The sequence below is a fragment of the Bufo bufo genome, chromosome 4 (assembly GCF_905171765.1).
Source record: "Bufo bufo chromosome 4, aBufBuf1.1, whole genome shotgun sequence".
Lineage (NCBI taxonomy): Eukaryota > Metazoa > Chordata > Amphibia > Anura > Bufonidae > Bufo > Bufo bufo.
In genome coordinates, this window is record NC_053392.1 from 81,108,131 (window position 1) to 81,121,706 (window position 13,576).

Consider the following 13,576-nt stretch of genomic DNA (forward strand, 5'->3'; position numbering starts at 1 on the left):
TGCATTAAGTTGTTTCACAGCTCCACTACAGCTGTCATTCAGAGCAGAGGGGAGGAGCTGTGAAGCAGCTCAATGCCGATGCATTTCCCGCCACCAGTGCATTTGCAGGAGCAGAAAAAAACATCATAGTTAGGCTGCGTTCACACGGGCGAGATTTTCGCGTGCGTGCAATGCGGTAGGTGAACGTATTGCACCCGCACTGAATCCCGACCCATTCATTTCAATGGGGCTGTTCAGATGAGCGGTGATTTTCACGCATCACTTGTGCGTTGCGTGAAAATCGCAGCATGCTCTATATTCTGAATTTTTCACATAGAAGTGAATGGGGTTGCGTGAAAATCGCAAGCATCCGCAAGCAAGTGCGGATGGGGTGCGATTTTCATGCACAGTTGCTAGGAGACTATCGGGATGGAGACCCGATCATTATTATTTTCCCTTATAACATGGTTATAAGGGAAAATAATAGCATTCTGAATACAGAATGCATAGTAAACTAGCGCTGGAGGGGTTAAAAAAATAAATAAATAATTTAACTCACCTTAGTCCATTTGATCGCGTAGCCCGGCGTCTCCTTTGCTGAACAGGACCTGTGGTGAGCATTAATTACAGGTAAAGGACTTTTGGCGACGTCACTTTGGTCATCACATGATCCATCACATGATCTTTTACCATGGTGATGGATCATGTGATGACCTGAGTGATGTCACCAAAAGTCCTTTACCTGTAATTAATGCTCACCACAGGTCCTGTTCAGCAAAGGAGACAGAAAGAGATGCCGGGCTACGCGATCAAGTGGACTAAGGTGAGTTAAATTATTTTTTATTTATTTTTTAACCCCTCCAGCGCTAGTTTACTAATGCATTCTGTATTCAGAATGCTATTATTTTCCCTTATAACTATGTTATAAGGGTAAATAATACAATCTACAGAACACCGATCCCAAGCCTGAACTTCTGTGAAGAAGTTCGGGTACCAAACATGCGCGATTTTTCTCACGCGAGTGCAAAACGCATTACAATGTTTTGCACTCGCGCGGAAAAATCGCGGGTGTTCCCTCAACGCACCCGCACATTTTCCCGCGACACCCGTGTGAACCCAGCCTTACACTACTCCTGATGAGAAAATCTCCAAAAAAGCTATGTTTGTATTGATCTCCCCAGCTCCTACCTGCTGCTTGCAGATGGTCAGAACTGCTGGCGGACTAACTCTAATTCCGGGGAAAACTTTGAGATTCAGGCAGACTGCAGTTCAGCCCAAAAATAGCAGCTTTGCAAGTATTCATTTCTTTTTTTAATTTTAACCCTGTGTATCTGCACTTTTTTTCTAGTCGGGGAGGGACGACTACCAGTGACCACGGTGTTAGGTGGCACTGCAGCTCCACAGTGTGAGATCTCTTCTTGTTTCCCCCTGGGTGTTACGTGGCAGGAGCACAGAAATTTGAGTTACCACCAGTGACCACAGTGTTTCCTCACAACTCCTAGTGTAAAATCTGTAACCGGATCACAACCCCTATTGTCGGGCAACGTTTATTGCGCTAATATACTTTTAATTGGGCATAGGGTGTGTTTTAAGCTTTTGCACCCCTATGTAGCCAACACTCTGCTGTTAATAACATTTTTAGGATGTAACTGTCCGCTATTTAGTCAGTCATGGCTGAGCTGCCATCCTTCACACAAACCATGGGCTGGAGTGGCACTGTTTTTGGGGAAAATAATTTCTTATGGATGATGCCTAAATGATATGAATTTATCTGACTACAGCTACCACTAGAGGGAGCTAGGAGCTTATTACACTTGGCTATGCACAGTGGATATAAAACTATGCAGTAAGCTCCTGGGCTCCCTCTAGTGGTGCCTGCAGACAGCATGAGTTTTATGTATTTATTTTTTTTTCTGCATCTTTATAGGGAATTTCTAGCTCTGTGTATGGAAATCTAAGCTCTAACCACTATGAATATTAACATAGTTTATAAGGCTGAAAAAAGAAATCTGTCCATCCAGTTCAGCCTGTTATCCTACAATTTGATCCAGAGGAAAGCAAAAAATAAAACTGTGAGGTAGAAGCCATTTTTCCCCACTTAAGGAAAACAAATTCCTCCCCGACTCCAATCAGGCAATCAGAATGACTCCCTGGATCAACGACCCCTCTCTAGTAGCTATAGCCTGTAATATTATTACACTCCAGAAATACATCCAGGCCCCTCTTGAATTCCTTTATTGTACTCCCCATCACCACCTCCTCAGGCAGAGAGTTCCATAGTCTCACTGCTCTTACCGTAAAGAATCCTCTTCTATGTTTGTTTACAAACCTTCTTTCCTCCAGACGCAGAGGATGTCCCCTCGTCACAGTCAGTCCTGGGGATAAATAGATGATGGGAGAGATCTCTGTACTGACCCCTGGTATATTTATACATATTAATTAGATCTCCCCTCAGTCGTCTTTTTTCTAAAGTGAATAACCCTAATTTTGATAATCTTTCAGGGTACTGTAGTTGCCCTATTCCAGTTATTACTTTAGTTGCCCTCCTCTGAACCCTCTCCAGCTCTGCTATGTCTGCCTTGTTCACAGGAGCCCAGAACTGTACACAGTACTCCATGTGTGGTCTGACCAGTGATTTGTAAAGTGGTAGGACTATGTTCTCATCACGGGCATCTATGCCCCTTCTGATGCAACCCATTATCTTATTGGCCTTGGCAGCAGCTGCCTGACACTGGTTTCTACAGCTTAGTTTGCTGTTCAGTAAATTCCAGAATGTTATCTACACAGAATTTTGGACTTTGCTGGAGGTGGAAATTTGCTGCCCACAGTACAGCAGTAGAGCTCGGCTGATATTGAGAACTTGCAGGTGGCGCGCTGACAAACGCTTCGTTAATTATTAAACGCACTGCAGCGATGCAGACTTTCCTCTACATACATGTGTGCCGGTGACTCAGAAGTTTAGAGTTCAGAATTATGTATTTTTGTGACACTTTGGGGGTCATTAATGGGTTAATTCCGTGCACTCTGAGCTTTTCTCTGCTTTGGTGAAATGTTGCGCAAACACAGCAGAGCCAGGTACGGCGCGGCACAACATGTCGACTGTCGTGTCAGGCAGATGCTCTGTGCGTGGTTCCTGCATACGCTTTGTATTGTTGGCGCTTTTATTGTACTTCGTTGCAGAATTCAGGTTATGAATCTTGACCAAGTACCGAAAATTACCACGAGCATAAAATTAATTATATACTCCCACAGCGATTTAAAAAAATGGCCCCCCCAGAGTCCCCTGTGAGCGTGGAGAGGTATTGCGCATTTGTGACCTCTGCTCCGCTGGCAGTCCCATAGAAGTGAATGTAACGCTTCATTCTCATAGGGGACTGTGAGACCCCTGTTTTTGTGATCGCTGGAGGTCCAGTCACTTATCTGCATAGGGGATGAGTGCTGTTAGCGAGAACTCTTCTAGGTGGACGTACACTTACAGTATAGACATACCTTTTGTTACATAGTTAATACGGTGGAAAAAAGACATAAGTCCATCAAGTTCAACCAAGGGATCGGTGGGGACGGGAACCTCAGAAGGAAGTGAGACTCAGATTTCTACACTTTTTCATAAGCATTAATGTTGGTTACTTTTAAGAATTCGTCTAAACCCTTTTTAAAACTGTCCACTGTTCCTGCTGTGACCACGTCCTGAGGACGTCTATTCCACGGATTCACAGTTCTCACAGTAAAGAAGCTTTGACGCTTCTGGAGACTGTTACCTGCTCAGACCTTGGTGTTTTAGCATTTATATATTTAAAGAATTATTAGGGATTTGTTTTGCTCTCTTTTGCTACCTGCTGTTCATTTAGTATTTTTGCTAATTTTATCTCCTTTTTACAGATTTTATTAAGCCCTTTGTAAACTTCAAACGAAACAGCTGACCCCTCAGATTTGTATTTTTTATATGCCCTCTTTTTGTCTTTTATTGCTCTTTTTACAGTAGCTGTAAGCCACGGGGAGTTTAATTTTACCCGTTTATACTTGTTACCTAAAGGAATAAATTTTTTAGTGCAATTACTCAATGTGGATATAAAGTTCTCCCATTTATCCTCAGTATTATTATGTGACAGTAGCGGCTCCCAGTCTATGCCCTGAAATGCTGCCCTCAACCCAGGGAAATTAGCCTTTTTTTAATTCAGTGTCTTTGCTCTGCCCAACAGAGTTTGCTTCTTATAGTTTAGGGGGAATATAATTATATTGTGGTCACGATTACCTAGTGTTTCTCGAACAGTAACATTACCAACAAGCTCTGCATCATTAGAGATTACCAGATCCAGCAGAGCATCGCCCCTGGTGGGAGCTTCTACAAACTGGCCCATCAAGTGGTCCTGCAGCAAGTTGAGGAATCTTCTCCCCTTTGCGGTTGAGGCAGAACCATGACCCCATGTTTTGTTTTTTTTTCGCCATTTCAACATCATTTCACAGTGTAAATGTAGAAATATAGAATAAATGTACACTCCTCTAACTAACAGTCAAATTGCAACACCAAGAAGGAAAAGTCGTAGACTTATGGAAATTACAGGGTCGATAGATATGCTAATGATCTGCAAATAAAAAATACAGATGTAAAAAAAATATAGTTTGTTGTCAGCGCATCCAGAAGTGTGAACCAGGCGTTTATAATGAAGGCGAGCACGAATGATCACAGTGATGGAAGAAATACACGATTATTATAACCTACATGTAGAATATACAGTCTGAGGAGATCCTAATGGCTGACACTGTGACCTTTCTCTTACAGGAGAGCAAGCTAGAACCTTCTTCTTACAGTCAGGCCTTCCGCCCGCCATCCTAGCGGATATATGGTAAGCTGGTCCGGTCTTCATAAACCTGTTCTTTAAGGGTCTGTTCACATTGCGATTTAGCTCTTCACTGAGCTTTGTGCCGAGAGGATGTGTGTCAGTACCCAAAACTGATCCCACATGCATCCCTCAGCCGATCCATGCACTGCAATGGGGCAAACAGAGTAAAAACAGTTACATTTTGGTCTCTGTTTGTCCTGCTTTCCTTCTGGTCAGGACACATTTGTATGGTGGACTCGTGCCCCACAAAGAAAGACATAGATGCACAGAAATCTGATCAAATGGAGACCAAACTTTAAGGCCCCATGCACACAGCCGTATTTTTGCTCCGCATCCGATCCCTTTTTTTTAATTTATTTTTTTAGCAGAATGGATGCGGACCCATACATTTAAATGAGTCCGCAAAAAAATGTGCTGTCCTCCTCCCTGTCCGTTCCGCATCTCCGCAAAAAAGATAGAACATATCCTATTCTTGCCTGGTTTTCAAAAATGAATACAATGGATGCAATACAGACACCATACGTATTTTTTGCGGTATTTGACACATACTTCCAGTTATTTGCTTGGTGTGACTGTCATTTATGTTTATTTTAATATAGTGTAGGGACAGGGATATTAAACATTTTTATAATAGACTTCATTAGGGAAAGATGTTTATTTTCTTAGCAAAGCTCTGACTGAGCCTTAGTAAGGAGAGTCCTTCTTCAGTCTGCAGTTCTCCCGATCTCTGAAGATGCCTGTGTGTAAGAAGTAAGATAGGCAGGGAGATGGGACACATAGTCAGGGACCGGGGTGGTGACAGGAGGCGGCTGGAAGCCTCTGTATGTTGCACACAGGTGTCTTCAGCGCTCAGTAGAACTGCAGACTGAAGAAGGACTCTCCTAAGTAACGCTCAGTCACAGCTTTGCCAAGAAGACACTTTACACCCTGTTTTCTAGCACAAAGAACTATCTTTCCTTAATAAAGTATATTACAAAAATGTTTACCATCCCTGTCCCTTCACTACATTAAAAATAATCTGAAATCACTGTCACACTTTAACATAATGCACCGCACCTTGTATTATTAAAGCCTGTGTTTTGTAACCAATATTCCGCTTGGCTACCAAACAAAAAAATATATAAATTAAATTGTTTCAAGTTTATTCACAGGGGTCTGATCAGTGCTGGGGCTAGCATATGGACATTGCTTTGTAAGGGAATGTTGAGTCACACTGTCACTTTGACACAGCTGAACTAGGCCAGAGCACAGGAAGTGTTGTCATAGGAGCAGCGACGTAAAGCCGCTTCAGCCTTTGTCTGTAGGAATAAGTGAGCACTTCCTCTGCTGGGACTTCATATGTTATATGTGTAGTTTGGCTTTTTAGTTGCTCTTCTCGGTGGCTGTGTAAGTTAATTCTCCTGCTGTTTATAGATTTTTTTCGCTGATGTTTTGTTCCTCTGTGTCACTTTGTTGCTGCTCAGAGAAGAATCTTCAAGACTGTAGTTCTCATCTGAGAACCAGCCTTGGAGAGCGCAGTGTTAATTCTTCTGAATCTTCCTATTAATATGCCTGTGCCTCTACTGTGTTCATATACTTTACTGCATGTTTAATTCATGAGCGTTCTCCCCTGTGACGCACCCAGGACTTACATAACTTCTGTCACTGACATTTTCTGAGATTAAGATTTTGGAGCTCATGTACGGATTACAGCATTTATTGTACAATACATCTGGAATATAAATGTATATGTTCACATTCTAATATTTTATGTTTAGATAATCTGCATAAAATATTCTGAACCTTTGTAACTACATTACTTATCCTGTACTGATCCTGAGTTACATCCTGTATTATACTCCAGAGCTGCACTCACTATTCTGCTGGTGGAGTCACTGTGTACATATATTACTTATCCTGTACTGATCCCGAGTTACATCCTGTATTATACTCCAGAGCTGCACTCACTATTCTGCTGGTGCAGTCACTGTGTACATACATTACATGTACTGATCCTTAGTTAGACAGCTGTCTAATCTATATGACCAGTCTTGGGCTGGGTTTCCACAGGATGACGCACAGGTTTGCAGGTTACCAGACATAGTACCTTTGTCTGGCTGTTGGATGCTGTGGATATACAGCCGGGTCCATTCACACGTCCGTAGAATGTGTCTGCACCTGTTCGTCAATTATCCGGAACAGGTGCGGACCTATTCATTCTCTATGGGGCAGAAATGGATGCGGACAGCACACCGACTTCCGGTCCGCGGCTCCGGATAAAAAGAGAACATGTCCTATTCTTGTCCGCAAATGTTGACAACAGTAGGCAATTTTATGGGGGTGCCGGCTGGGTGTATTGCAGATCCGCAATTTGCGGACGTGTGAATGGACCCTTAAGGCTTCATTCACATCACCGTTCAGCTTTTTCGTTCTCCTGCTCAGTTTAGGAGCAGGAGAACGGAAAGGACGGAGAAGGCACATAACTGAGCTGAATGGAGCCTATATAAGACCTAATACAACCGGATACGTTCATGACGGATCCGCAAAAAACACTAGTGTGGAAGTAGCCTTATGTTTTAGTGGTCTCACTGGTCATACTTGGTAGAAGTTTTGCATGGTATTTCTGCCATTATACACCCATTGTTTATCTTCATCCATTGTAGTCACTGAGGCCCCTTTCCATGTATGCCCACCCTTTGGGAACATACACACGGGACGTATCTTGGCCCATCACAGATTTTGATACAGATCCAAAGCAAAATCTGTGTTTAAAGGGGTTTTCCAAGTGTTCCTTTTACTGATAACCTGTCCTTTCTGGATAGGTCATCCGTATCTGAAGGGTGGGGGTCCAACACCTAGGACCCCCGCTGATCAGCTGTATGAAATGGCTGCGGTGCGTGCGGTAGCGCCACGGCCTTCTCTCAGCACACCAAGCACAGCACCGTACATTGTATAGTGGCTGTGCTTGGTATTGCACCTCAGCCTCATTGAAGTGAATAGGGCTAAGTTTCTCCTAGGACACATGGCCTAGAAAAAGCTAAGAGAAGGCCGCTGCCCTACTGTGAGCGCTGATGCCTTCTCAATCAGATGATTGGCGGGGGTCCCAGGTATAGGACCCCCACTGATCAGATCATCTGTAAAAAAAAAAAAAAACACTTGAAGAACCCATTTAAAGACAGATTTGGCAGCAGGTTTGTCTTGGATTTCTACCTTTTAATTCCAAAGGGTTTAATTAGCAACATAAATTGACATTCTGCAGATTTAAAATGCACTGCGGGTCAATTTACGCTGCCGTTTTTGGGGGGTTTTGCAGCATGAGGATGACCTTTCTTTAAAACGTCCTCCACATTGTTGATGCTGTAAAAGTCTGCGAGCCTGTGCGCGTTTCAGTCCAGCGTGGATGAACCCTTGAGCACGCCTGGAGTCAGACGCCTGCTGTGCAGATGACTTGGTCATAGTAATGATTCTCATCTGCTTGATGTCTTCAAGGGCCCTGTCAGACCTGAACAAAGACGGAAAAATGGACCAGCTGGAGTTCTCCATCGCGATGAAGCTGATCAAACTCAAGCTGCAGGGTCACACGTTGCCAATGATGCTCCCGCCAGTCATGAAGCAGCCGCCAGTCTTCTCGCCATTAATGTCCTCCCGCTTTGGTGTGTCTTTCTTTGTTCCTCAATGTGGTATCCATTGCAATATACTTCATACGTGTCATAGAGCAGGAGATGCTGAGACAAATATAATCTAGTGTGGTGAGAAAAGATCCATTGTCATTTGTAATCAGGTGATGGACAATGAAGAATTTTTCAGTTTGTGACCATAGAGATTGGCCAATTATCAAAACTCTTAGGTCAGGCTGTAAGGCAGCTGGCTGCAGCAGCAGCCCTCCCCCAGTTCAGTCTGCAATAGGGGAACAAGAATGCTCTCCTGGCCCATTACCCTCTGTCAGCTGAAAACGGAGGCGATCAGGAGAGATCTAAAAGGAGATTAGAGGGGGGCGTCTCCCTTAAGGGTTGACAGACTTTCATGCATTTGTTGTCAGTCCCCTCCCTCGGGACTCCGATTCGAGAGCATGCATGCTCAGCTCCCCCTGCTCTTTATTCTACTGCAGATAGAGGGGGTAACATTTTGGATGTGACAGATCTACTTGCTCTCTTGTCCTTCTGTTAGTGTCTTATGGAATTTGGTGAGACCGTATCTCGTAATCAAGTTCCTCAGATGAATGCGTTTTCAGTGTAATGTTAGTCCTTTGTGTTCTGCGCTTAGGAATGGGAAGTATGCCAAACCTGTCCATGCCGCCATCTATGCCCACGCTGTTACCCATTGCTCCCACTACTTCGTTGACCTCAATGAGTCCTCTGCCACCCATGCCTATGTCTAGTCCTCTGGTGCCTTCTGTCGGCTCATCATCAACATTGCCAAATGGAACATCCACCCCCCTGTCCTCTTTCACTGTGCCTTTGTCCTCAAGTAAGTGTCCGTGTAAGTCTGTTTTTATAGGAGATGTTTTTAGGATACTGATGTATAGAAAAAATGTGTCTCTCAAGATTAATTCTGACACTCAAAGGGTACATTAAAACGTGATGAGCACCCTGTGGTTTTCCACAAGGAATTGCAGGCAGAAAATCTTTTGTATATTAGTGCACCAGCGTAGTGGGTGAGATATTTCGAAATCTGGTCTGCGCGCTTCAGAAAAAATCCTCGCCATTAATTGACCTGTGGTGTGGATTTTAAATCTGCCGCTTTCTATTTTCTGCTGCGGTTTTCCCCCTTTGCATTGCATAAGGTGAAATGTGCTGCAGATCCACAGGAATATCCACGCCAAATCTCCATGTGACCCTTGTACTTTGTTAAAGGTGTGTTCCGGTAGGAATAGGGGATTAGCTATCAGATCAGTACTGCTAGGACCCCCCCACGATCATGAGAATGGGGGCCCTGTACCCCCTGTAGGACCGCTACTGCTCCTCTGAAATGAGCGGAGGGACCGGTTGCACATACACGCGGTTGCTCCATTCATCTGTATGGGAGTTCTGAAGATAGGTGAGCGCTCCGCTATCTCCGGAACTCCCATACAAATATATTGAGCGTTCGTGCAAATGTGCGATCAACTGCTCTGCTCATTGCAGGGGTACGGGGCCCCCCGTTCTCATGATCGGTGGGGACCCAGCTGTAGGACCCTCACCGATCTGATAGTTACACAGGATAGGGGATAGCTTTAAGGATCCGTGTCAGAAGTTTCTACTCAGTCATCAAACCACCCCCCATGTACCATAAATGTTGTACATATTTCCAAAAGTCTCGCACCATACTTCTTGCAGATGCATGCGCAGTACATCTGCACCTGCTTTCCCCGGTGCACAGATGACTACGTTGCAGGCGTGGGATTATGGGGCCAGGAAAGAGGAAATAAAAACAAAAGTCACGACAAATAAAAAAAAATACGGTGAACATAAAAACATTATTAAAAAATTGACAATTTTCTGATGACACATTCCTTTTAAATTGTCACAAGAGAAACAAAAGAAATCTCTTTTATGATGAATATGTCATGTTGACAGGAGTCTGAGCTCTGCCCTTTAGATGCAGTGGTCCAAAAAACCCTAAATAACTGTTGCTGTATGCACTGAGCCACTAAGCTCCCCCTAGTGGTGGCTGCAAACAGAAGTTTGTCATTTTATTGCTGTGGTTTAGGGAGGGGAAGCTGGAGATTTGGAGGTCATTATCATAAAAAACATTCCAACTATTATAAAGAGAGATTATGAAATGAATCAGCGGAGAATGGTTTTGTACGTTGTCATTGTTGTGTTTAGTTGTTATCTGTCGTTCTATCACCTCAGATTATATTGCAGTCAAAGCATGTCACAAAGTAAACTGCTGCAAAAAACATGTGATGTTGTTGGGATCCTTTGCATCCATTTTAGTGTTCAGTACACATCAGTAAGGTACATTCATTTCACTCCAGGTTAGAGGAAGGGGAGGATTCTGTCAGACTGAATTCTGCACTGAAAATCCACAACAGCGTAGAGTTCAGAGAGATGAGGATTTGAAAGCAAGCTGTGGATTTTCATCATACCCATTATAACACCGGTTTGCCTTAGCTTTTCACTGTGACTTCACCCTTTCCCAGTGCTAAGGGTTAAATCTTTTGGCAAATCTGCAGCAAAATTCCAGTGTTGGGCTACATGCACATGAACGTTGTTTGTTTCCGTGTCCGTTAAGTTGTTTTTTTTGCGGATAGGATGCGGACCCATTCATTTCAATGGGTCCGCAAAAAATGTGCTGTCCGCATCAGTATGTCCGTTCCACAGCCCGGCAAAAAAAAACAAAAAAAAAATGTCCTATTCTGGTCCGTTTTGCGGACAAGGATAGGCATTTACAATGGATCCACACAAAAAAAAAATGGATGGCATACGGATGTCACTTTTTTTTTTTTTGTGGACACATACGGTCGTGTGCATGTAGCCTTGAAACTTACATTTTCTATGAAGGTTATGGACGCCGCTTCTGCAGAGTGAGTGTAAATCCTTCTCATAGGTGCTAAGCTGTTGAATGTGATATAAATCCGCCAGCTCTCTGCTGCCCCCCTCCATTAGCTTAGTGTTAAAGATAGCAGCAGGCGGTTGTACATAGTGGAGAGGGGGGAGAAGATCCAAGGAGGATGGCTCAAACTTTCTGTATGGGAAGGCTCACAAGAGGCACTTGGCAAGGGGAAGACATGCGCATCCTGGACACACAGATCCAGCATGTATTACAGGGTGGGAGACGTCCACATGAGAAAAGTCTGAAACGAAGAAGAATGTTAACCGCTGTTCTAACTTTTAAGATGTTACTAGTATTTACTGATCATGTATGTATTGTATGTTTCAGCGCTGCCTCACAACAGCTCGCTCTCATTAATGGCCGGAGGATTTGGCAGTGCCGGAATGCAGAAGACTCAGTCCATGATAGACCTGGGCTCTAGCAGGTAACAGTCTGCAGGTCTTCATCTAATTTAAATTCCCCAAACTGTCTTTATCCCTTTCTGCCCCTGTGGCTTTTCTAGTGTTTGAGACTGATTGCTAGGTGCCTTCTGCCTGACAGCCTTCATTAAAACATCTGTGGTTGTCAGTTCTAGCAACCAGACTGTCAACCATGACTCAGATCAGTCAGCCGACCCAAGCTCCTAGGCCCATCAGGTTATGGCAGTTTCTACACCGGCTTATAGCAGACGTAGATTTATGTTATTGTCAGACCCAAATGCACCAGGTTTATTGGAGGTCTTTTACATGGGCCGATGATCGGGCAGATTATCCGTGTTCTCGATAACTGGCCTGTGTGAAAGGTGCTGATGATCACCTGATGAATGAGCAAACGCTCATCTGGTGCAGTTTATTGTACTGTCTAAACGACTATCTGTTGCGCAGGAACAATGAATTGCTATGATTGCCGTATCGATCTTCGGTCCCCACACAGCGGAGGTGATTGCTACAAGTAAATCCAGCCCTCCTCCCCGCTGACGATCAGGCTATTATCTGCTTTGTTTCCATTAATCTGCCTGATCAGTAGTCCATGTAAAAAGACCTTAAAGTGCAACGGTCTTCTTAGCAAAGCCGTCTTCAGTGTTCTTCTGAGCGCTGAAGACACCTTTGTGTAACAAGTCAGATAAGCAGTGTGATGGGCAGTGATACTGGGCACGTCTACATAGTCAGGGACTGCGGTAGTGACAGGAGGTGGGCTGGAAGCCTCTGTATGCTACACACAGGTGTCTTCAGCGCTCAGTTAAAACGCTGAGGACAGATTCTCCTAAGGGCTCATGCACATGAACGTATTTAAAAAAAATTTCCGTGTCTGTTCCGTTTTTTTTTCCATACGTGGAACCATTCATTTCAAATGTGCATTCCATTATGTATGTCCTTTCCGCGAAAAAATACATGTCCGCATTATGGACAAGGATAGGACTGTTCTATTAGGGGCCAGCTGTTCCGTTCCGCAAAATACAGAATGCACACGGACGTCATCTGTATTTTTTGCGGATCCGTGTTTTGCGGACTGCTAAATACATACGGTCGTGTGGATGAGCTCTAAGGCAGGGTTCATTTGTTCAGTTATTTCGATTAGCTATTGTGAGCCAAAACGAGGTGCGGGTCAAAAAAGCAGAACAGGAGGAAATCTTTCCGTTATACCCGATCTCTGAGATGGCCTCACAACTGGTTTTGGCTCACAGTTACTGATGGAAATAACCGACCAGATAACTGAAGTGTGAACTTGGCCTTAGCGACTCTGTTAGAGCTTTGCTAAGAAGACTCTAGTACAAAGAATTTTTTTTTTCCTAAAAACTTGTTTGACATCCCTGTCCCTGCACTATATTAAAATAAACATAATTGATAGTTACACTTAGGGCTCATGCACATGACCGTATGTATTTTGCGGAACCGAACAGCTGGCCCCTAATAGAACAGTCCTATCCTTGTCTGTGATGCGGACAATAATAGGACATGTTCAAATTTTTTTATTTTGCGAAACGGACATACGGAAATAGAATGCACACGGAGTAACTTCCGTTTTTATTTTTTTAAATGAATGGTTCCGCGTGAGTTCCAGAAAAAAACAAAACTTAACGGACACGAAAAGAAAATACGTTTATGTGCATGAGTCCTAAAGGACATCTGTCAGCAAATTTGTACCTATGACACTGGCTGTTCCATGTGCACTTGGCAGCTGAAGCCATCTGTGTTGGTCCCATGTTCACATGTGCCCACATTGCTGAGAAAAAAGAAGATCTAATATATGCAAATGAGCCT

General features: G+C 43.8%; 1 protein-coding gene across 4 annotated transcripts in view; it reads left to right on the forward strand.

Moving 5' to 3' along the window:
• The window catches only part of ITSN2 (intersectin 2), a 165,235-nt gene that overhangs the window by 57,222 nt on the left and 94,437 nt on the right, over nt 1–13,576 (forward strand). For all 4 annotated transcript variants that reach the window (XM_040427429.1, XM_040427431.1, XM_040427433.1 and 1 more), the window contains exons 4-7: nt 4,760–4,823; nt 8,289–8,452; nt 9,063–9,266; nt 11,664–11,760. In XM_040427429.1, coding sequence (XP_040283363.1) covers nt 4,760–4,823; nt 8,289–8,452; nt 9,063–9,266; nt 11,664–11,760 — 529 coding nt within the window. The remainder of the gene's footprint in view (nt 1–4,759; nt 4,824–8,288; nt 8,453–9,062; nt 9,267–11,663; nt 11,761–13,576) is intronic.